The sequence below is a fragment of the Salmo salar genome, chromosome ssa19 (assembly GCF_905237065.1).
Source record: "Salmo salar chromosome ssa19, Ssal_v3.1, whole genome shotgun sequence".
Taxonomy (NCBI): Eukaryota; Metazoa; Chordata; class Actinopteri; order Salmoniformes; family Salmonidae; genus Salmo; species Salmo salar.
Window position 1 is genome coordinate 83,644,815 of NC_059460.1, and position 24,626 is coordinate 83,669,440.

General features: G+C 44.6%; 1 protein-coding gene across 1 annotated transcript in view; it reads left to right on the top strand.

The window, feature by feature from the left end:
• The window catches only part of LOC106579731 (retinol dehydrogenase 10), a 22,227-nt gene extending 5,971 nt beyond the window's left edge, over positions 1-16,256 (top strand). Inside the window, exons 3-6 of the mRNA XM_014159895.2 lie at positions 11,628-11,726; positions 14,251-14,396; positions 15,444-15,575; positions 16,110-16,256. Coding sequence (XP_014015370.1) covers positions 11,628-11,726; positions 14,251-14,396; positions 15,444-15,575; positions 16,110-16,233 — 501 coding nt within the window. The 3' untranslated portion in view covers positions 16,234-16,256. The remainder of the gene's footprint in view (positions 1-11,627; positions 11,727-14,250; positions 14,397-15,443; positions 15,576-16,109) is intronic.
• Positions 16,257-24,626: the final 8,370 nt, after the last annotated feature.

The window sequence follows — 24,626 nt, forward strand, 5'->3', positions numbered from 1 at the left end:
GAGTAGTTGATTAAAAGCCCATTTGAAAGGGCACATCCTGTCTGCAGGGTGGGGATGTGAGGGGGGGGGTCGCTTGTTTGTATTAGGCCCCATGACCCCCCCATTCCAAACCCCCCCCCTCTAATTAAGCTCATGTCAGTAAACGAGTCCATTCTGAGGGGTGCCGTTGTTGAGATGACCATCGTTGTGATGAGGCAAACCAACAGAAAGCCGACTCCCTCCAAAAGAACCAGGAGGATATTTTATAGCACAGCGTGACTAGGTTGCCTTTACAATCACAATCGGCCATATTTGTTTGTTTTTCGTGTGGAGGTGATGAACGACGCGTTGATTGGAGTGTTTGTTTGACACGGGGCTTTGAGTGGAGAAACAGTCTGTTTCGTTAGCAAGTCACCCCGTATGATGTGATTCTATACATTTGAGCATTAACAGTCTCTTGTCTGTCCGATGTGCCATGTAATGTAGGAGACGTCATGTTATCTACGACCGACCTATTAACTTAGTGAAGATTCCCTGGGTCATGTTATCTACGACCGACCTATTAACTTAGTGAAGATTCCCTGGGTCATGTTATCTACGACCGACCTATTAACTTAGTGAAGATTCCCTGGGTCATGTTATCTACGACCGACCTATTAACTTAGTGAAGATTCCCTGGGTCATGTGGGAGACTGGTTATATAGACTCCCTCTCCCCAGTCCCCACTCCTCCTCAGCTCTGTTACCGTTAGTGTATGTCTCAAATTGCACCCTATTCTCTATAAATAGGGTGCACTATATAGGGAATAGGGTGGGTGCCTTTTTCGAATCCAGTGGTGTAGTATTCTAGATTCTCATTAGGGCTTCTCCTGACTCTGTTTTCTCTTGTTCTGTGCAGAGAGATGGAGGGAGGGAGGGAGGGAGAGAGGAGGGAGGGAGGGAGGGAGGGAGGGAGAGAGGAGGGAGGGAGGGAGGGAGGGAGGGAGGGAGGGAGGGAGGGAGGGAGGGAGGGAGGGAGGGAGGGAGAGAGAGAGGAGGGAGGGAGGGAGGGAGGGAGGGAGGGAGGGAGGGAGGGAGGGAGGGAGGGAGGGAGGGAGGGAGGGAGGGAGGGAGGGAGATGAAAGCAGGTCCTAATGAATATGGGCAGACCAGCATGTCAGAATAGAGGTTGTGGTTCATTAAAGATGCCAGCTGGACCAACTTGGAACCTGTCGGCTGAGTCCCAAAATGGCCCTCTGTTGTCTATCTGGTGTACCGTAAGGCTCTCGTCAAAACTAGTGCACTACATAAGGGGATAGGGTGCCGCGTGGGACGCAGAGCTCCTCTCTTACACAAACACGTGCAAAACCGCTGCTGCTGTAGACCACCTGCGTCTAGGGAGCGATCACACACCACTTTTCCTGTGTGTTGGGTTAGTAGGGTACAGATCTGTGTGTTGGGTTAGTAGGGTACAGATCTGTGTGTTGGGTTAGTAGGGTACAGATCTGTGTGTTGGGTTAGTAGGGTACAGATCTGTGTGTTGGGTTAGTAGGGTACAGATCTGTGTGTTGGGTTAGTAGGGTACAGATCTTCCTGTGTGTTGGGTTAGTAGGGTACAGATCTGTGTGTTGGGTTAGTAGGGTACAGATCTTCCTGTGTGTTGGGTTAGTAGGGTACAGATCTGTGTGTTGGGTTAGTAGGGTACAGATCTGTGTGTTGGGTTAGTAGGGTACAGATCTTCCTGTGTGTTGGGTTGGTAGGGTACAGGTATACTGTTGTCATCCATACCATGAGACAACAACTAACCACTAATGTGATTTCGGGCTAGTCATATATATATATATTAGTCGAGTAGGACGTTAAAACTAGTTTGTTGCTTTTAAAACTTTAAACTCAGTGGTTCTTCGAGTGTTTTCCAGAAGGAACAGATTAAAATCAGGGAAAGTGGTCCAGTTGTTGTGTCAGTTTTAGTTTACAGAGGAGGATGCTGGGAGTTTGATCTTCTGTTGCTTTCTCAAGCTTGTCATCTCTCTGCTTGGTCATAAACCGGCTGTTGTCTATTCTAAATTGATGTTTTCTGAAGAGGAAAATAATAAAGAAATTCTCCAGAAGCTTCCATTTTGTTTATTTTCTTTTTAACGGCATTTTGCTTATTATTAAACCAACTAATATCCTGCAGGTTGGCAATAGCTTGGCCCACCCAGGGTAACAGTTTTGAATGATTTTCTGAGAACTGCTGCCCCTGAAAGCACATAGCTTTCACAAAGGAGAGGCCAGACTATCACATCTCTGCATCTCTGAATGACGCTCAAGTCTGGTCCTTAGAGTGAAGTTCGAAGTCTTCTTCTCCCTCATTGGCCTCTCAACCAGCACTGACCTCTCGTCTCTTCCTCCCCTCTCTGATCCAACGCGACCTGACAGGTGGTTCACTGCTCTGACTCCATCTAAAACGCTCCGAGTGTATAGAGAGGATATTTGTTTTAAAGTGTTTCATGAGCAGGAGGGTTTGCCTGCGTGTGTTGTGGGAATGTAGCTCCGATAGTGACGTGAGCAGGAAGTGGGGTGGTTATCTAAGCATGAGTCTGCCAGATTGTTAACACGCTGTGCTCTCTTCCTTGGGCCCCTGGTGGCTCTTGTGATCCCCCAAGGCCTGATTCAGAGGGCCCGGCCCAGGATGGGAGTCACCGGGTCCAGCTCTGACCATTCGGTCACGGATCAGCCGGCGCTGACTCAGATCCCTGGCGCTTTTCACTTTCCTGTGTTGAAGGGAGAGGAGGTGGAGGAGGGGAACTTCTTTGTTGACTTGATGATGCCTGATAATTCAACAGCTGGCCTGGTAGTGTTAAGAAAATGGGAGTAAATGGACACACACACACAGACAGAGTAAGTGGATATGGAATGTTCTGGCTGGAGTACAGTGAGGAGGTACAGAGTTTTCCGCCTTTAATCATTTTTCATGTGAATAAAGTTTAAGTAGTGAAAATAACTCTAGATAGTGTCACCGACACTATCTTAATCAGGGTATTCAACAGGCGTGTGTGTGTGTGTGTGTGTGTGTGTGTGTGTGTGTGTGTGTGTGTGATGCAGTGTCCCTCCTATCTCAGTACCCATGTCGTGGGACGCTCCATGGAGAATGGCATGGTGGGAAACCAAAAGGAGTAGGATAGGGAAAAGGAAGGCCATCACTTCCTCCAGGCTAGATTAGACGAGAGGCTAACGGTCAGCTGCTGTCTGAACCACTTAATGTGACAATTGGTTTATTGTCTAAGGATAATGGGCTTGACGTGATGCCAAGCGACAGGAGCCAAGTTCCCCCTCCCTGCATTCCTGCCCGGCCCAGAGAAAGGAGGCAGCCAGGCAGAAGGGCCGTACTTGACTGCTTTTATATGAGCCCTCCCTGGGCTCAGGGCACCTGTAGGCTGGGCTAGGCTAGGCTACGCTGGCTGGGCTAGGCTACGCTACGCTGGCTGGGCTAGTCTGGGCTAGGCTGGGCTAGGCTAGGCTACGCTGGCTAAGCTGGGCTAGGCTAGGCTACGCTGTCTAGGCTAGGCTGGGCTAGGCTAGGCTACGCTGTCTAGGCTGGGCTAGGCTAAGCTACGCTGTCTAGGCTAGGCTGGGCTAGGCTACGCTACGCTGGCTGGGCTAGTCTGGGCTAGGCTGGGCTAGGCTAGGCTACGCTGGCTAGGCTGGGCTAGGCTAGGCTACGCTGTCTAGACTGGGCTAGGCTAGGCTACGCTGTCTAGGCTAGGCTGGGCTAGGCTACGCTACGCTACGCTGGCTAGGCTGAGTTTTCTATGCATAAATGATTTCATACTGAAGCACATGAAGAATGATTCCCTTTTTGAATGACCGTTTTTAATAATTCTCATCCCATGATCTCACACTATACAGACACACCTGACTGTGTCCTTCTCCTCGCAACCTCTTCAAGAAAACACTTCTGTCGCTATGACTACACAAACCCTCCACTTTCTCAAGCCTCAATCAATACAGCAATCAAAAAAAAAAAAAAAAAAAGTCCTTATGGGTGTGTTGTTGTTGTTGTTGTTGTTGACCAAAGGACATTGTGGTTCTTGGTCCTTGTAATTAAATGATCCATCTGGCCTTTCTCTTGGATTCGTCCGTATTCCTGTTGGTCAGACGCTAGCACTAATACACTGTGACACCCCAGCTGCGAGCAGCTTTGTGTGGGCAAGATTGTCTTAGGGGTATGCAGCAATTAGAGATGGAGAGGGGGGGGTGGCCGAGTGGCTCTGTTGGTGTGGGTAATTAAGCGGAACTGAGAGCGTTGAGGCCCAATTACGGACCTCTCTGATGTAAGACATGAGCCCCTGGTCGCTTTCACACGTTTCGTGTCAGAGGTCGATGGAGGTCGAGGCCGACACTCCTGAGAAGCAGGGCATACTTGGGAGGGCTGGGAGTTTTTTTTGGGCGGAGAGTGGAGTGGTCACTGTTTTGCCCGTTAATACGTAGAACCAGGAGGTTTTCCTTCATACCTCATTTAACCTAAACTAGATATAGAATCACAAGTCTTGGAATTATCAATGACAGTCAATTTAGCTAGCTAGTCTAACTTACATCTCTGTTACAGATCTTTTTCAATATTAGTTTAACCGGTCATGTCTTATATTCCTGACCTGATGACAGGTAGGTCCAGTCATTGTACTGCTGGACCAAATCAAAAGGACTCCTCCCTTCCCACTGTGGACGTGGGAGTGGGTTCTGGGTTGAGTTGACTGGACCAGCTTAATGCTCCGTTTGCACGCGTAGCCCTACTCACCCACCGCCATCTTGGCACCGAGAAGCCCGTCTCCACTCCTTCCTTACCTAGTCCTGATATTCCTTGAGTCCACCACCACCATCACTCAATGTGAATATTGCAGCAATTTCTGATTTTTAATGTCCTGGAAAAGTGCAGCTGTTTGTCTGCGCCTGTATCAGATCTTCTTCCAGTAACCCAACAGCGGAACAAAGCAGACCTCCTACATTACCTCTGCCTGCCAGTTGTTTCAATATCTCTTCCATCCAAAGATTGTCTGGAAGTGATTCATGCTCTCTCTTGCTTCTCACATAAAGAGACATCTACACCAGTCTGGTTATCAGACAGAGAGAGAGAGAGGAGAGACATCTATACCAGTCTGGTTATCAGACAGAGAGAGAGAGAGGAGAGACATCTACACCAGTCTGGTTATCAGACAGAGAGAGAGAGAGGAGAGACATCTACACCAGTCTGGTTATCAGACAGAGAGAGAGAGAGGAGAGACATCTACACCAGTCTGGTTATCAGACAGAGAGAGAGAGGAGAGACATCTACACCAGTCTGGTTATCAGACAGAGAGAGAGAGGAGAGACATCTACACCAGTCTGGTTATCAGACAGAGAGAGAGAGGAGAGACATCTACACCAGTCTGGTTATCAGACAGAGAGAGAGGAGAGACATCTATACCAGTCTGGTTATCAGACAGAGAGAGAGGAGAGACATCTACACCAGTCTGGTTATTAGACAGAGAGAGAGAGAGGAGAGACATCTACACCAGTCTGGTTATCAGACAGAGAGAGAGAGAGGAGAGACATCTACACCAGTCTGGTTATCAGACAGAGAGAGAGAGAGGAGAGACATCTACACCAGTCTGGTTATCAGAGAGAGAGAGAGGAGAGACATCTATACCAGTCTGGTTATCAGACAGAGAGAGAGGAGACATCTATACCAGTCTGGTTATCAGACAGAGAGAGAGAGGAGAGACATCTACACCAGTCTGGTTATCAGACAGAGAGAGAGGAGAGACATCTACACCAGTCTGGTTATCAGACAGAGAGAGAGGAGAGACATCTACACCAGTCTGGTTATCAGACAGAGAGAGAGAGGAGAGACATCTACACCAGTCTGGTTATCAGAGAGAGAGAGAGAGGAGAGACATCTACACCAGTCTGGTTATCAGACAGAGAGAGAGAGAGGAGAGACATCTACACCAGTCTGGTTATCAGACAGAGAGAGAGAGGAGAGACATCTACACCAGTCTGGTTATCAGACAGAGAGAGAGGAGAGACATCTACACCAGTCTGGTTATCAGACAGAGAGAGAGAGGAGAGACATCTACACCAGTCTGGTTATCAGACAGAGAGAGAGAGAGGAGAGACATCTACACCAGTCTGGTTATCAGACAGAGAGAGAGAGAGGAGAGACATCTACACCAGTCTGGTTATCAGACAGAGAGAGAGAGGAGAGACATCTACACCAGTCTGGTTATCAGACAGAGAGAGAGAGAGGAGAGACATCTACACCAGTCTGGTTATCAGACAGAGAGAGAGAGAGGAGAGACATCTACACCAGTCTGGTTATCAGACAGAGAGAGAGAGAGGAGAGACATCTACACCAGTCTGGTTATCAGAGAGAGAGAGAGGAGAGACATCTATACCAGTCTGGTTATCAGACAGAGAGAGAGGAGACATCTATACCAGTCTGGTTATCAGACAGAGAGAGAGAGGAGAGACATCTACACCAGTCTGGTTATCAGACAGAGAGAGAGGAGAGACATCTACACCAGTCTGGTTATCAGACAGAGAGAGAGGAGAGACATCTACACCAGTCTGGTTATCAGACAGAGAGAGAGGAGAGACATCTATACCAGTCTGGTTATCAGACAGAGAGAGAGGAGACATCTATACCAGTCTGGTTATCAGACAGAGAGAGAGAGGAGAGACATCTATACCAGTCTGGTTATCAGACAGAGAGAGAGAGAGGAGAGACATCTACACCAGTCTGGTTATCAGACAGAGAGAGAGAGAGGAGAGACATCTACACCAGTCTGGTTATCAGAGAGAGAGAGAGGAGAGACATCTACACCAGTCTGGTTATCAGACAGAGAGAGAGGAGAGACATCTACACCAGTCTGGTTATCAGACAGAGAGAGAGAGGAGAGACATCTACACCAGTCTGGTTATCAGACAGAGAGAGAGAGGAGAGACATCTACACCAGTCTGGTTATCAGACAGAGAGAGAGAGAGGAGAGACATCTACACCAGTCTGGTTATCAGACAGAGAGAGAGGAGAGACATCTACACCAGTCTGGTTATCAGACAGAGAGAGAGAGAGGAGAGACATCTACACCAGTCTGGTTATCAGACAGAGAGAGAAAGAGGAGAGACATCTACACCAGTCTGGTTATCAGACAGAGAGAGAGAGAGGAGAGACATCTACACCAGTCTGGTTATCAGACAGAGAGAGAGAGAGGAGAGACATCTACACCAGTCTGGTTATCAGACAGAGAGAGAGGAGAGACATCTACACCAGTCTGGTTATCAGAGAGAGAGAGAGGAGAGACATCTACACCAGTCTGGTTATCAGACAGAGAGAGAGGAGAGACATCTATACCAGTCTGGTTATCAGACAGAGAGAGAGGAGACATCTATACCAGTCTGGTTATCAGACAGAGAGAGAGAGGAGAGACATCTACACCAGTCTGGTTATCAGACAGAGAGGAGAGACATCTACACCAGTCTGGTTATCAGACAGAGAGAGGAGAGACATCTAAACCAGTCTGGTTATCAGACAGAGAGAGAGGAGAGACATCTATACCAGTCTGGTTATCAGACAGAGAGAGAGGAGAGACATCTACACCAGTCTGGTTATCAGACAGAGAGAGAGGAGACATCTATACCAGTCTGGTTATCAGACAGAGAGAGAGGAGACATCTATACCAGTCTGGTTATCAGACAGAGAGAGAGAGGAGAGACATCTACACCAGTCTGGTTATCAGACAGAGAGAGAGAGGAGAGACATCTAAACCAGTCTGGTTATCAGACAGAGAGAGAGGAGAGACATCTACACCAGTCTGGTTATCAGACAGAGAGAGAGAGGAGAGACATCTATACCAGTCTGGTTATCAGACAGAGAGAGAGGAGAGACATCTACACCAGTCTGGTTATCAGACAGGTTATCTCTCTCTCTCTCGTTCTCTCTCTCTCCCTTGCTCTCGTTCTCTCTCTCTCCGTCTCTCGTTATCTCTCTCTCCCTTGCTCTCGTTCTCTCTCTCTCCGTCTCTCGTTATCTCTCTCTCCCTTACTCTCGTTCTCTCTCTCTCCGTCTCTCGTTCTCTCTCTGACTCTGGGAACTGTGTTCCATCAGGGCACGTTTAGAACTCAGTAATGTCATCTAGAACTGTGTTCCATCAGGGCACGTTTAGAACTCAGTAATGTCATCTAGAACTGTGTTCCATCAGGGCACGTTTAGAACTCAGTAATGTCATCTAGAACTGTGTTCCATCAGGGCACGTTTAGAACTCAGTAATGTCATCTAGAACTGTGTTCCATCAGGGCACGTTTAGAACTCAGTAATGTCATCTAGAACTGTGTTCCATCAGGGCACGTTTAGAACTCAGTAATGTCATCTAGAACTGTGTTCCATCAGGGCACGTTTAGAACTCAGTAATGTCATCTAGAACTGTGTTCCATCAGGGCACGTTTAGAACTCAGTAATGTCATCTAGAACTGTGTTCCATCAGGGCACGTTTAGAACTCAGTAATGTCATCTAGAACTGTGTTCCATCAGGGCACGTTTAGAACTCAGTAATGTCATCTAGAACTGTGTTCCATCAGGGCACGTTTAGAACTCAGTAATGTCATCTAGAACTGTGTTCCATCAGGGCACGTTTAGAACTCAGTAATGAATCTAGAACTGTGTTTCTCTTGGCTTCTTCTTTCCAGGCTGTGGTCACCAAGTGATGCATCATGGGGAATATTCAACCAACAAGGTTCTTAGTGATTTTAAAATAAAAATTGTATTTGAGGGTAATGGGGATTGTTGCAATTTGAAACGTTGAATGATCAGCAATCAATATTATACCGTAATACATTCTCTTTCTAGTATGTGTTAAAAGCAAAATATAATAGTATTTTTTTTCTCTCAGTGATTTGAGTTATACGCCCATTTATGTCACCAGTAATGGTAGAGATGGTAATGAGTGGAGGCGGGGCCTAGAGCTGAGTGGAGGCGGGACCCAGAGCTGAGTGGAGGCGGGGCCTAGAGCTGAGTGGAGGCGGGGGCCTAGAGCTGAGTGGAGGCGGGGGCCTAGAGCTGAGTGGAGGCGGGGCCCAGAGCTGAGTGTAGGCGGGGCCCAGAGCTGAGTGTAGGCGGGGCCCAGAGCTGAGTGTAGGCGTGGCCCAGAGCTGACTGGAGGCGGGGCCCAGAGCTGAGTGGAGGCGGGGACTAGAGCTGAGTGGAGGCGGGGCCTAGAGCTGAGTGGAGGCGAGGCAGCCAGCCTGGTTCAGCCAGCCTGGTTCAGCTAGGCGCCAGCCGAACTGAAGCGTGTGGGAAGCATTTAGGCCCTCGCTGTGGCAAAAACATTTTTTTAAATGGCCGACTGAGGAAACCATGATGGTTCTACCTCAGCTACCGATCTTCATAGTGGTGGAGGAGACCCCTTCACCCTGGCAACACCGACCTTGTCATTCAGGCCATTCAACTGTATTGAATTGGATGAGACCCAATCGGTGCTGTTGTCATGCCTGCTGATTGACTCACAGTGGTACCGATCCAAAGTGGTACCGACCCGATAGGTTAGGCGAGACATGGATATCACTCTGAAAACCCTTCTTCAATCTCTCACTGCACTGTTCAATGTCCCTCCAACGCTGTTAGTTTTCACTCTCCGTCAAATGTTAGTCATCTCAGGCTGGATCCCAAATAGCACCCTACTAACCTATGTGTAGTGCACTACTGTTGACCAGGACCCGTTGGGCTACGACAGGAATAGGATGCTATTTGAGACTCGGCCTCCCAGTCTCCTCTAGTGTTTCTCACCGCTCCAGATAGAAGTTCCACTAAGGCAAATATCTAGGATCAGTAATCTTTAAATCCTATAACCTTAGACGTTAGAGGGAAGTCTCGAAAACTGACCCGAGATCAGCTTTTAGGGGGCATCTTCATCCTTCATCTCAGCAACTCACTGACTTGTCATTGAATTAGCTTCTGTATCTACTGAGACCTTGACGTGGCAATAGTCTGTCCGTTCTCTGTCCTCTATCGCTCTGAGTATTGTTCCCCCGGACCGCTGCAGAGCGTGGACAGAGGTTGAATTGCATCGTGGTCCGGGGAGGGGGGGGGGGGGGGCTGTGATTGGTTCTGTCAGCGAGGTTTTTAACGCTGGGCAAAGCGTTGGGTACTGGATCTGTGTGGGAAAAGAACAGACTCGTACAGTAAACCATCTCTCTTCTCTTGTCTCTCTCTCTCTCTCTCTCTCTGTCTCTGTCTCTCTCTGTCTCTCTCTCTCTCTCTGTCTCTCTCTCTCTCTCTCTCTCTCTCTCTCTGTCTCTGTCTCTCTCTCTCTCTCTGTCTCTCTCTGTCTCTCTCTCTCTCTGTCTCTCTCTCTCTCTCTCTCTCTCTCTCTCTCTCTCTCTCTCTCTCTCTCTCTCTCTCTCTCTTGTCTCTCTCTCTCTCTGTCTCTCTCTGTCTCTGTCTCTCTCTCTCTCTCTCTCTCTCTCTGTCTCTCTCTGTCTCTCTCTCTCTCTGTCTCTCTCTCTCTCTCTCTCTCTGTCTCTCTCTCTCTTCTCTCTGTCTCTCTCTCTCTCTCTCTGTCTCTCTCTCTCTCTCTCTCTCTCTCTCTGTCTCTCTCTCTCTCTCTCTCTCTCTCTCTCTCTCTCTCTCTCTCTCTGTCTCTCTCTCTCTCTCTCTCTCTCTCTCTCTCTCTCTCTCTCTCTCTGTCTCTCTCTCTCTCTCTCTCTCTCTCTCTCTCTCTCTCTCTCTCTCTCTCTCTCTCTGTCTCTCTCTCTCTCTCTCTCTCTGTCTCTCTCTCTCTCTGTCTCTCTCTCTCTCTCTCTCTCTGTCTCTCTCTCTCTGTCTCTCTCTCTCTCTGTCTCTCTCTCTCTCTCTCTCTCTCTCTGTCTCTCTCTCTCTCTTGTCTCTCTCTGTCTCTCTCTCTCTCTCTCTCTCTCTGTCTCTCTCTCTCTCTGTCTCTCTCTCTCTCTCTCTCTCTGTCTCTCTCTCTCTCTCTCTCTCTCTTGTCTCTCTCTCTCTCTCTCTCTCTCTGTCTCTCTCTCTCTCTGTCTCTCTCTCTCTCTCTCTCTCTCTGTCTCTCTCTCTCTCTGTCTCTCTCTCTCTGTCTCTCTCTCTCTCTCTCTCTCTGTCTCTCTCTCTCTCTGTCTCTCTCTCTCTCTCTCTCTGTCTCTCTCTCTCTGTCTCTCTCTCTCTCTCTCTCTCTCTCTCTCTCTCTCTCTCTCTCTCTCTCTCTCTCTCCTCTCCTCTGTGTTTCTCCCCTTTTCTCCTGTTTTCCTCTCTCTCCTTGTCGTTGAATATCTGTTTCTTTCTCCATTAAATTCACAGGGAAGCCGTTAATACCCAAACTCACTAAGTTACAGCTCTAGTGATATCGCTCTGCCTGTTTTATGGAAGTCAATTCAAAAAGTATCTCTCTTTCTCTGATCACCATGGGGAGAGAGAGAGAGAGAGAGGGGTGGGAGAGGGTGAGGAGACAAACTGTACCAGTAAACTAACCTTCCCCTCTCCCTCCTTCCCTCTCCCCTCTCCCTCCTTCCCTCTCCGCTCTCCCTCCTCCGCTCTCCCCTCTCCCCTCTCCCTCCTTCCCTCTCCCCTCTCCCTCCTTCCCTCTCCCCTCTCCCCTCTCCCTCCTTCCCTCTCCCCTCTCCCCTCTCCCCTCTCCCCTCTCCTTGCTGCAGACCACCAAGGCATTCCTTCCCAAGATGTTGGAGCTGAACCACGGCCACATTGTGACGGTTGCCAGCTCTCTGGGGCTGTTCAGCACAGCTGGCGTGGAGGTGAGTTACTACACGTGACGGAGACGCACTCTCTGCAGTTAGGGATACTATATAGTGCCAGTTGCATCTACAGTATCGCTCTAGTCCACACAACCAGGGACCCAGGTGGAAAACACACACACACGTATCCGAGCTAGCACAGTCTGGCGGATTCAATTACATGCGCAAATGCTGACACACTGACCCTCACACAGGGTGATTTGCCTTTCTCGTAGCACCCCCCCTCCCCCCAAATGAGCTTGGGGGGCCTGTTACAGGGCCCTCTGTCTGTAGCTGGGGAGGGGAGGGGGGGTAGAGGGCCCTTGGCTCTAAGTGAAGAACAGGCTGACAGGTCTCTGCGGGAGAGAAACATCTTCATCGGGCTATTTGTGAAACCATCGCAGCTCTCTCAGCCACCGCAGCTCTCTCAGCCACCGCAGCTCTCTCAGCCACCGCAGCTCTCTCAGCCACCGCAGCTCTCTCAGCCACCGCAGCTCTCTCAGCCACCGCAGCTCTCTCAGCCACCGCAGCTCTCTCAGCCACCGCAGCTCTCTCAGCCACCGCAGCTCTCTCAGCCATCGCAGCTCTCTCAGCCACCGCAGCTCTCTCAGTAATATATATATATATTTTTTTATAAAAAATAATTCTGGTCCTCTTTCATCCACGCCCCTCACCGTTTTCTTCTTGTGTGTTATCTGAGTCAATGTTAAAAGGATTTTCTGTGGTCATCTGTCCTGTCACTCTGTTACGTGTTCCGGAGAAGCCTTCTATCTAGGATGGTTTTTAATATTCCAGAACACATGGACTCCCTCTTTTTAATGCGTGGGCAGGTTCTCGTCCTTAATGATTAAGTCTCTCTTCAAAGGGACTGGAACACAGTCCAGGTTCTCGTCCTTAATGATTAAGTCTCTTCAAAAGGGTTCTGGAACACAGTCCAGGTTCTCATCCTTAATGATTTAGTCTCTCTTCAAAAGGGACTGGAACACAGTCCATGTTCTCATCTTTAATGATTTAGTCTCTTCAAAGGGACTGGAACACAGTCCAGGTTCTCATCCTTAATGATTTAGTCTCTCTTCAAAAGGGACTGGAACACAGTCCAGGTTCTCATCCTTAATGATTTAGTCTCTCTTCAAAAGGGACTGGAACACAGTCCAGGTTCTCATCCTTAATGATTTAGTCTCTCTTCAAAAGGGACTGGAACACAGTCCAGGTTCTCATCCTTAATGATTTAGTCTCTCTTCAAAAGGGACTGGAACACAGTCCAGGTTCTCATCCTTAATGATTAAGTCTCTCTTCAAAGGGACTGGAACACAGTCCAGGTTCTCATCCTTAATGATTAAGTCTCTCTTCAAAGGGACTGGAACACAGTCCAGGTTCTCATCCTTAATGATTAAGTCTCTCTTCAAAGGTACTGGAACACAGTCCAGGTTCTCGTCCTTAATGATTAAGTCTCTCTTCAAAGGGACTGGAACACAGTCCAGGTTCTCATCCTTAATGATTTAGTCTCTCTTCAAAAGGGACTGGAACACAGTCCAGATTCTCATCCTTAATGATTTAGTCTCTCTTCAAAAGGGACTGGAACACAGTCCAGGTTCTCATCCTTAATGATTTAGTCTCTCTTCAAAAGGGACTGGAACACAGTCCATGTTCTCATCCTTAATGATTTAGTCTCTTCAAAGGGACTGGAACACAGTCCAGGTTCTCATCCTTAATGATTAAGTCTCTCTTCAAAGGGACTGGAACACAGTCCAGGTTCTCATCCTTAATGATTTAGTCTCTCTTCAAAAGGGACTGGAACACAGTCCAGGTTCTCATCCTTAATGATTTAGTCTCTCTTCAAAAGGGACTGGAACACAGTCCAGGTTCTTGCTACCCTATTATACTTCCTAGAAATGTCTTGAATGTGATTTTTGTGGCAGGAGGGAGTATTTATTTAGGAGCCATAGTCTGCCAGGCTTGTCACGTCTCACTTATCCTCTCTGTGTTTCTCCACGACGCATCTGCGTTGGCCCAAGCTGTTTTTTTTTAAAAAGATTAGTTCCTGGGTGAACCACATCAAACCTTCCCAGCCTAGCGCCTGCAGGGCCCATACCCTAACCCAGGGCCTGTCCTAACCCAGGGCCTGTCCTAACCCAGGGCCTGTCCTAACCCAGGGCCTGTCCTAACCCAAGGCCTGTGAAAGGACGTGGAAACAATGTTGATTCAACCAGTTTGGGCCCAATGGGAAGAACCTAGCCAGACAACCACTTGCAGCACGATCTCCACAATGGAAGCCAAGCTGTTGCTGCAGTGGGTTTATAAAGGGGGGGGGTACCTGTTGCGTCCATGGAGAGGGAATGAATAGAACAGACTTGGAACCTCTGACCAGTAAACCCATATGGACAGTCAAAATGGCCGCCAGTCCACTCATTATGGCGTCATTGACCTTAAATGGTGACGCCCGTTCTATCCGGGTGTAATTCTACGACTGTGTCCTTACTCCAGTATGATAGCTACACAGGATTTACCAGTGACACCTTTCCCTCCCTCTCATAACCCCCTATAGGACTACTGCGCCAGTAAGTTTGGGGCCATCGGCTTCCACGAGTCGCTGAGCCACGAGATCAAGGCTTCGGATAAGGACGGCATTAAGATGACGCTGGTGTGTCCCTACCTGGTGGACACGGGCATGTTCAAAGGCTGCAGGATAAGGTGAGACATCATCAATCGATCAGACAGACGCCATCCGGAATATATTTTCAATCAAAATCAATGCAACATCTCTCGCTCTGTCTCTCTCGCTCTGTTCTCTCTCTCTCTCTCTGTCTCTCTCTCTCTCTCTCTCTGTCTCTCTCTCTCTCACTCTGTCTCTCTCGCTCTGTTCTCTCTCTGTCTCTGTCTCTCTCACTCTGTTCTCTCTCTCTCTCTCTCTCTCTCTCTCTCTCTCTCTCTCTCTCTGTCTCTCTCTCTCTCTCTCTGTCTCTCTCTCTCTCTCTCTGTCTCTCTCTCTCTCTCTCTCTCTCTCTCTCTCTCTCTCTCTCTCTCTGTCTCTCTCTCTCTCTGTCTCTCTCTCTCTCTCTCTCTCTCTCTCTCTCTCTCTCTCTCTCTCTCTCTCTCTCTCTCTCTCTCTCTCTCTCTCTCTCTCTCTCTCTCTCTCTCTCTCTCTCTCTCAAATCAACCAATCAATCTGTAACACGATCCGTTATGAATATACTTTGAGGTTAATAATGAGATCAAATGCACCAGGGAATCTACAGCTAAATGGGGACTGTACAGCGAGAGAGACGCCCTTAGTTTAGTTATGTACTGCGTTGTTGTACTGCGTTGATTAGTGCCTGTCTGTTTTAACGTCAGTGTTTCCACCTAAACAAGGAGTGCTTTACAGAGCTCCACTTTCACAAGGAATCCCCTCCCTCTGCTAAACAGGTGCACCCTGGATGCTGTTCCCCTCTTCAGTTTCAACGCCACCCCCCACTGTGTGTGTGTGTGTGTGTGTGTGTGTGTGTGTGTGTGTGTGTGTGTGTGTGTGTGTGTGTGTGTGTGTGTGTGTGTGTGTGTGTGTGTGTGTGTCTCTGCTGCCCTGTTCTAGGAGCTTGTCTAGAAAGAAATGATCAGACATGATTGTCTGTTTACAACCTTAGCACTGTTCGTTGCGCGCCACCGAATAGAAACCCTGGATATCTTTCCCTGTGTGAGTGTGTGTTCTGATCGGTCCGTGTTCGCCTTGTCTCCAACTTATGTCACTTCCTGTCTGTACAGGAAAGAGATTGAGCCCTTCCTGCCTCCCCTGAAGCCAGAGTTCTGCGTAACACAGTCTATGAGGGCCATTCTCACTGATCAGGCTATGATCTGCACGCCGCGTATCGTATATATGGTCAACATCATGAAAAGGTCAGTCCTTCTTTCTACGAATGAACTGATTCTCTCTGTCTCTCTCTCTCTCTCTCTCTCGCTCTGTTCTCTCTCTCTGTCTCTCTGTTCTCTCTGTTCTCTCTGTTCTCTCTCTCTCTCTCTCTCTCTCTCTCTCTCTCTCTGTCTCTTTCGCTCTGTTCTCTCTCTCTCTCTCTCTCTCTCTCTCTCTCTCTCTCTCTCTCTCTCTCTCTCTGTCTCTCTCTCTCTCTCTCTCTGTTCTCTCTCGCTCTGTTCTCTCTCTCTCTCTGTCTCTCTGTCTCTCTGTCTCTCTCTGTCTGTCTGTCTGTCTGTCTGTCTGTCTGTCTGTCTGTCTGTCTGTCTGTCTGTCTGTCTGTCTGTCTGTCTGTCTGTCTGTCTGTCTGTCTCTCTCTCTCTCTGTCTGTCTCTCTCTCTCTGTCTGTCTCTCTCTCTCTGTCTGTCTGTCTCTCTCTCTCTCTCCTTTCGACAGTGTGTTGTGAATGAACTGTGGGGTTCTAAACTCTGACCTCTGTTCTCTCTCTCTCCTCTCTGCAGCATCCTGCCCTTCGAGGCCATCGTTTGCATGTACAGGTTCCTGGGTGCTGATAAATGTATGTATCCCTTCCTTGCCCAGAGGAAGGAGCTGATGAACAACAACGAGGTTAAGGAGGACATCTAAAGGGGGGGGGGGACCGAGCGGGGCACATAGCACCAGGATAGACCACTGAGGGTACATGGATGAAGAGAAATATGACTGAATCTAGACTGGTGCACTTAACGTTAAACAGATACAAAGGTTGACCATATTGTTCCTCTGGAACGATGCCAGCTGTGTACTACACAAAGGATTTATTTCTAAGGTTTGTTTAAAGAAACCTCATCATCTATATATACTGTGTCAATACTTTTTTTTGTTTGTTTGTTGAAATTGTATGATTTAAAAAAAAAAAGAGGAAAAAAAAGGTATTCAATAATTAACTATTTACATAATGTAGCCACCAGCTTTTTATGTAGCGTCTTGGTGGAAAATATACAGTATGTTACTGTACAGTAAAAATCTTGTCACTTTTTAGTTGTTTTAATTTGTAGACATACACTGTAATACTGACTTTCTCTATATGGCCAAGTCTCTATGTCAAAACTACAGTTCAACATGGCATTACCCAGAAACCCCTCCTGAGGCTCAGTCTAACCAATCACAACACGATGCTCCAAATGGTTATCCAATCATACTGTAGCGATCTTAGCTCGCCTGATGTATTTTCATTCCGCAGATCACTTGAAGGATATTGCGATTATTCCATTTATTTCAAACTGTTTCTTTTAACGTTATCCTAAGTTTACAACATTCCGTTTTTGTATTCACTTTTATTTTTTTTTAATTTTTATTTTTGTTCACCATGGGAAAATCCAAAACAGGAAATCACTGAATTATAGATCATGTTATTTTAATTATTATAATTTTTTTCAGAGAATGTTTCTATACAGCTTTCGAGCTTTGTATTCTATTTCCCTCCTGTTAGAATAGTGGTACAGAATATTGGAATATTAGTTAGCATATTGACTGGCTTACCTGAGGCTTATCCAATTGAGTGACACGTTTCAGAACGTAATGTAATGTAAATTTAAAGGGCGGTGGAATTCAACCAAGTCAGTTTCATGTATCGTCCTGTCTGAGTTCAATTTAGGGTTCGACAAATTCTGGTTAAAAAAAAAAAAAAAAAAAAAAATTGAATTTTTTTGGTTGAAAGATTCCTGGAATCACTGGTTTTTATGTCATGAATCTGTCACAAAATCATAAAATCTAGTCAATTTGTTTTTAAATTATACCTTAACCACATTGATAACCCTAATGCCTAACCTTAAATTAGATCAAAAAGCACTTTTTTGTTGTTTTCAAGAATTTTTACGATAGCAGATTTTGACTTTGCAGCTTGACCATCTATGCAAGTTGACGTTTATTGGGATGAGTCTTATCCTTGAGGCAGAACTGAGCAATTTCCGCGAGATGGGCCAGCTGCAAAGTCAAAATTGGCTACATTCATAAAAACAAATGTGCTTTTTTTGGGGTCTTAATTTGAAGTTAGGGTTAAAATCAGATTTTGTGGATATGCTAGATAGTGACCACTGTGCAGATCTACCTCCAGGGCAAGATTCATGGTGAAAAACGCTAACCTTCCCCCATCTAACAGAAATGGCCCTGTTCTGCCTCCAAGGCAAGATTCATGACAAACTTCAACCTGCGGAAAGGTACTGGAATTTTGCAACCCTCGTTCCTCTGGTTGAACTGATGGGGTCAATCAGCCTGGAGGCTCAATAACCTTCTGAACTCTGATATGAGTATTGATTGATTGATTGGAAAATACTGATTACGACTGCCTTCTATCATTTTCTCCATAAGACGTACTTCCAATCCAACCAATGACCAGCCCTTTATCTACCAGTGAATAATGATCTGTGAGCGGAGGAACTGTGTAGCTAGCTGATCTAGAAACTGTACTGTCTGTTTTCACATCTTAGTTCAGACATCCAGTAGTCTCTCTCTCTCTCTCTCTCTCTCTCTCTCTCTCTCTCTATCATCCTCCACTACATCCAGTAGTCTCTCTCTCTCTCTCTCTCTCTCTCTCTCTCTCTCTCTCTCTCTCTCTCTATCATCCTCCACTACATCCAGTAGTCTCTCTCTCTCTCTCTCTCTCTCTCTCTCTCTCTCTCTCTCTCTCTATCATACTCCACTACATCCAGTAGTCTCTCTCTCTCTCTCTCTCTCTCTCTCTCTCTCTCTCTCTCTCTCTCTTGTCTCTGTCTCTCTCTCTCTCTATCATCCTCCACTACATCCAGTAGTCTCTCTCTCTCTCTCTCTCTCTCTCTCTCTGTCTCTCTCTCTCTCTCTCTCCATCGTCGTCCAGTGAAGGTGAAAATGTAAACGTTGGTTGAGCTGTTTTGAGTACAGTACTACATTACCCACAATTCCCTCCATGGAAATTATTTTTCACTAGGGTTGTGCACATTTCTATTAACTTTCCTAAAATTCCCTGATTTTTCTAGAAACGTTGGTTAAAAGGTTCAAGGAATCAAGATGGGGGACAAAAAGCAGGAAATCCTCCAACCAGGATTTCTGTGAATTTGGGGAAATTGACTGTAATTTTGCAACCCTAGTCTCCACTGTATTTGATATTTGTTTATATATTTGATCTACATTAGGGAAGAACACAACTGCGGAGTTATCTATTGTATTACAACTACATTCCAATAGGCCTCATTCCTCCAGCTACGGTAATGAGGCTAAATTCTCTACCTCTTCATTTGCCATTCGTTGACACTATGACATCATCCTCTTCTTTTGTTGTTGTAATTCTTTCTGAAAGACTGCTCTTTAGTCAAGCAGATGTGGTTCCTATGTTTAGTGTCTGTAACCTAACTTAAATTAATAAAGTGATTTTAGATTATTATGCAGTGTGTATGTTTCCTTTTGACTCATTTTAATCTAAGCTGAACTGATTTCTTAGTACGATTTTAAACCGTGATTCAATCCAATCAACAGTAGATTTAAAGAGCACTTGATATTTAAAGTTTGTTTTTGTTGATTGAGCCGACGTAAGCGGTGTTAAACATGAAGGTGGTCTCGGCAAGTGCTGGGGGAGAGGACGTTGTCTTTAAAAGAGCTTCGCCGACATAGCCTGATCAAATTGAATCCCGGCCTTAGTTAGACTTTGACAGTAAACACCATTCTATAGTAAACCCCATTATAGTCACAGCAAGTCTATGATATGATATTGATAACCGCTGTTGGGGAAAGCTACTCTGAAAAGATAGTTTACCAAACTATCAATTACTTTGAAAAAGTAGTTCATCCAAACTACTTAAAATGATCTGTAAATCTGTCATACACTACAAATTACAAGAGAGATCCCTTTTTGGGTCATATGTTAACAGAATGTATAATAATTTAGCCTGTTAAACACACAAACTATGTTTCAAGTAAGATTTTTTTTTTGGGGGGGATAAAAAAGTAGCGTGTAATTCCAGTAGTTAGCTACACTACTAGATGGCAACAAAAAAAAATGACCGTAATTCCCGGACTATTAAGCGCACCTGAATATAAGCCGCACCCACTGAATTTTTACAAAATTATTATTTTGAACATAAATAAGCCGCACATGTCTATAAGCCGCAGGTGCCTACCGGTACATTGAAACAAATGAACTTTACACAGGCTTTAACGAAACACGGCTTGTAACAAAAAATAAATTGGCTTTAACGAAACACGGCTTGTAACAAAAAATAAATTGGCTTTAACGAAACACGGCTTGTAACAAAAAAGTAAAAATTAGCAGTAAACAGTAGCCTACCAAGAAAGTCATTGGTCACTATCTTCCTCCTCCTGTGCACTGAAACCATCTCCTTCGGTGTCGGAGCTGAATAGCCTCAGAATTGCTTCATCCGATATTGGATCGTTTTCATTGTCGCTCTCCTCACTTTCATCCGGAGGCAAATCCCCCGCTGAGCCCTCTTCAACATGCAGCAGTCCAGCCTTTCGAAACCCGTTGATGATAGTGGATTTTTTGACAATGCTCCACGCTGTCAGGACCCACTGGCAGACTTGACCATAAGTTGCTCTTCGCATGCGGCCCGTTTTAGTGAAGGATTTCTCCCCACTTGTCATCCAAGCCTCCCGCTGAAAACGGAGCGCCACCTTAAATGCACGATTTACACTGATGTCGAGTGGCTGCAAATACTTTGTTGTACCCCCAGGAATCAGGGTGACAAAATGACTCCCGTAATCAGAATGATGGGAAATTTAAGAGCGCTCGATTTAATCTAAACAGTAAACAAAAAAGATGTTTGACCTTAACCCGTTCGGCAATTTCATTGGTCTAATGAAAGCTTCATGCCGCCAAAAAAACTGAGCACGTCACAGAATGTGTTTTTTTGTGGAGAGAAAAAAATTGAAAGCGGGAAAAATCCATATATTAGCCGCGTCGTTGTTTAAGCCGCGAGGTTCAAAGCGTGGGAAAAAAAGTTGCGGCTTATAGTCCGGAATTTACGGTAATTGTGGCTTTCCAAGCAAGAGTCCCCAATTTAAATCGTCAATATCCTTCCTATTTATTATAGATATTATACACTAGAATAAACCGGTCCGGAACCTTTAACATTCTAAAGGCTCCATTGTGACATCACTTCCACCATTCCGTTCACTGTAAATGGAACTTCCGACAACAACAAGAAACAAACCAAAAAAAAGTCAGATGTTCTGAAGTAAACAGTGTGTTCAGTAACGATAATCTTTCAAGTTTGTCTTGTTACCTACCTTTTAATAATGATCACTTAAAAAAAAAAAAAACAAGTCTATCATTAAAATGATGTCATTATTTATCTCAGTGTATAAAATAACATGAAATAATTCATTCTTTACCTCGGGGTATAACAGAACATTAAATCATTACCTCAGAGTATAACAGAACATTAAATCATTACCTCGGGGTATAACAGAACATTAAATCATTACCTCGGTGTCACGACTTCTGCCGAAGTCGATGCCCCTCCTTGTTCGGGTGGTGCTCGGCGGTCGACGTCACCTGTCTTCTAGCCATCATTGATCCATTTTTTATTTTTCCATTGGTTTTGTCTTGTCTTCCTACCACACCTGTTTCTAATCCCATTCATTACATGCTGTGTATTTAACCCTCTGTTTTCCCTCATGTCCTTGTCGGTGATTGTTTGTGATGTTATGTACGCGTGTATTTTGTATCGGTGTGCGACGGGTTATTTTTACCCGTGTTATTTGGTTTTGGAGTTAGTTTTTTTGTTAATTAAAATACTCCAGTTTAACCAAGTTGGTTTCTCCTGCGCCTGACTTCCCTGCCACCTACAAACACGACTATGACACTCAGAGTATAACAGAACATTAAATCATTATCTCAGAGTATAACAGAACATTACCTCAGAGTATAACAGAACATTACCTCAGAGTATAACAGAACATTAAATCATTACCTCAGAGTATAACAGAACATTAAATCATTACCTCAGAGTATAACAGAACATTAAATCATTACCTCAGAGTATAACAGAACATTAAATCATTATCTCAGAGTATAACAGAACATTAAATCATTATCTCAGAGTATAACAGAACATTAAATCATTATCTCAGAGTATAACAGAACATTACCTCAGAGTATAACAGAACATTACCTCAGAGTATAACAGAATATTACCTCAGAGTATAACAGAATATTAAATCATTGCCTCAGAGTATAACAGAATATTAAATCATTACCTCAGAGTATAGCAGAACATTAAATCATTACCTCAGAGTATAACAGAACATTAAATCATTACCTCAGAGTATAACAGAACATTAAATCATTACCTCAGAGTATAACAGAACATTAAATCATTACCTCAGAGTATAACAGAACATTAAATCATTACCTCAGGGATAACAGAACATTAAATCATTACCTCAGGGTATAACAGAACATTAAATCATTACCTCAGGGTATAACAGAATATTAAATCATTACCTCAGAGTATAACAGAACATTAAATCATTACCTCAGGGATAACAGAACATTACCTCAGGGTATAACAGAACATTAAATCATTACCTCAGAGTATAACAGAACATTAAATCATTACCTCAGAGTATAACAGAACATTAAATCATTACCTCAGAGTATAACAGAACATTAAATCATTACCTCAGAGTATAACAGAACATTAAATCATTACCTCAGGGATAACAGAACATTAAATCATTACCTCAGGGTATAACAGAACATTAAATCATTACCTCAGGGTATAACAGAATATTAAATCATTACCTCAGAGTATAACAGAACATTAAATCATTACCTCAGGGATAACAGAACATTACCTCAGGGTATAACAGAACATTAAATCATTACCTCAGAGTATAACAGAACATTAAATCATTACCTCAGAGTATAACAGAACATTAAATCATTACCTCAGAGTATAACAGAATATTAAATCATTACCTCAGAGTATAACAGAACATTAAATCATTACCTCAGGGTATAACAGAACATTAAAGCATTACCTCAGAGTATAACAGAACATTAAAGCATTACCTCAGGGTATAACAGAACATTAAAGCATTACCTCAGGGTATAACAGAACATTAAAGCATTACCTCAGAGTATAACAGAACATTAAAGCATTACCTCAGAGTATAACAGAACATTAAAGCATTACCTCAGAGTATAACAGAACATTAAAGCATTACCTCAGAGTATAACAGAACATTAAAGCATTACCTCAGGGTATAACAGAACATTAAAGCATTACCTCAGAGTATAACAGAACATTAAAGCATTACCTCAGGGTATAACAGAACATTAAAGCATTACCTCAGGGTATAACAGAACATTAAAGCATTACCTCAGGGTATAACAGAACATTAAAGCATTACCTCAGGGTATAACAGAACATTAAAGCATTACCTCAGAGTATAACAGAACATTAAAGCATTACCTCAGGGTATAACAGAACATTAAAGCATTACCTCAGGGTATAACAGAACATTAAAGCATTACCTCAGGGTATAACAGAACATTAAAGCATTACCTCAGGGTATAATAATAGAATAGAATGGTTAACATTCAAAATACATTTCTCAGATAACAAAATAGCAACGTTGTACATTTACCCAGAGTCTTAGTTAGACCAGGAAGCCTTGAAATGGGGCAATAAATATTATGATCTCTGCTGTCCCGGTCCTTATGGAGTGGCAGCACAAGAGCTGATTTCCATTCTTTTGGAATATTTCCTGATATCACATGGGAGAGCCTATGAGAGAGCTACCCCTTTAACTAGACAGGCGATGTGGCAAATTTGTTCAATGTTAAACAACCATCTTTACAAGACTTTTGAGTGGACTTCGAGCAGAGAAACAAACAACACATCACCACTCTGCATCTGACATCCTAACGCCAACAACAAGGTGACTCCTAGCTAAATAATACAACTACAGTCTCGATTGGACAAGGTTTCAGTTTCCTCCCATTTTCTTCTAAATGAATACAATCAAATACGGTTTGCACTGAAATGGCTATCAGGCTTGTTAGCTAACGTTAGTAAGTTGTCTTTCGGCTGGACTCAGATGCTCTGTTGATTTGTGTTCCCCCTGGAAACAGAGGTGCTCAGGGGGAAAGGGTTCCTCTTTCCGGCAACTTCCCACTGAGACCCCTCCAGCCCAGAGACGACTTCATGAACATCTCGCTGTCCTCCAAATACATTGTGAAAAAAAAGTGTATTTATTTAAAACTTCAACAATCCTTGTCTTCTGTAGTCTATTATTACAGTTATCTTATACTGTGGTAGTCTAGTAGGAGTGTATTGAAGTGTAGTTGTTAGAGTGTATTGAAGTGTAGTTGTCTGATTGTATTGAAATGTAGTTGTCTGACTGTATTGAAGTGTAGTAGTCAGAGTGTATTGAAGTGTAGTAATCAGAGTGTATTGAAGTGTAGTAGTCAGTGTATTGAAGTGTAGTAGTCAGAGTGTATTGAAGTGTAGTTGTCTGACTGTATTGAAGTGTAGTAGTCAGAGTGTATTGAAGTGTAGTAATCAGAGTGTATTGAAGTGTAGTTGTCTGACTGTATTGAAGTGTAGTTGTCTGACTGTATTGAAGTGTAGTAATCAGAGTGTATTGAAGTGTAGTAATCAGAGTGTATTGAAGTGTAGTTGTCTGACTGTATTGAAGTGTAGTTGTCTGAGTCTATTAAAGTGTAGTAATCAGAGTGTATTGAAGTGTAGTTGTCAGAGTGTAATGATGTGTAGTAGTCTGACTGTATTGAAGTGTAGTTGTCTGATTGTATTGAAGTGTAGTAATCAGAGTGTATTGAAGTGTAGTAGTCTGACTGTATTGAAGTGTAGTAATCAGAGTGTATTGAAGTGTAGTTGTCAGAGTGTATTGATGTGTAGTAATCAGTGTATTGAAGTGTAGTTGTCTGACTGTATTGAAGTGTAGTTGTCAGAGTGTATTGAAGTGTAGTAGTCAGAGTGTATTGAAGTGTATTAGTCAGTGTATTGAAGTGTAGTCTGACT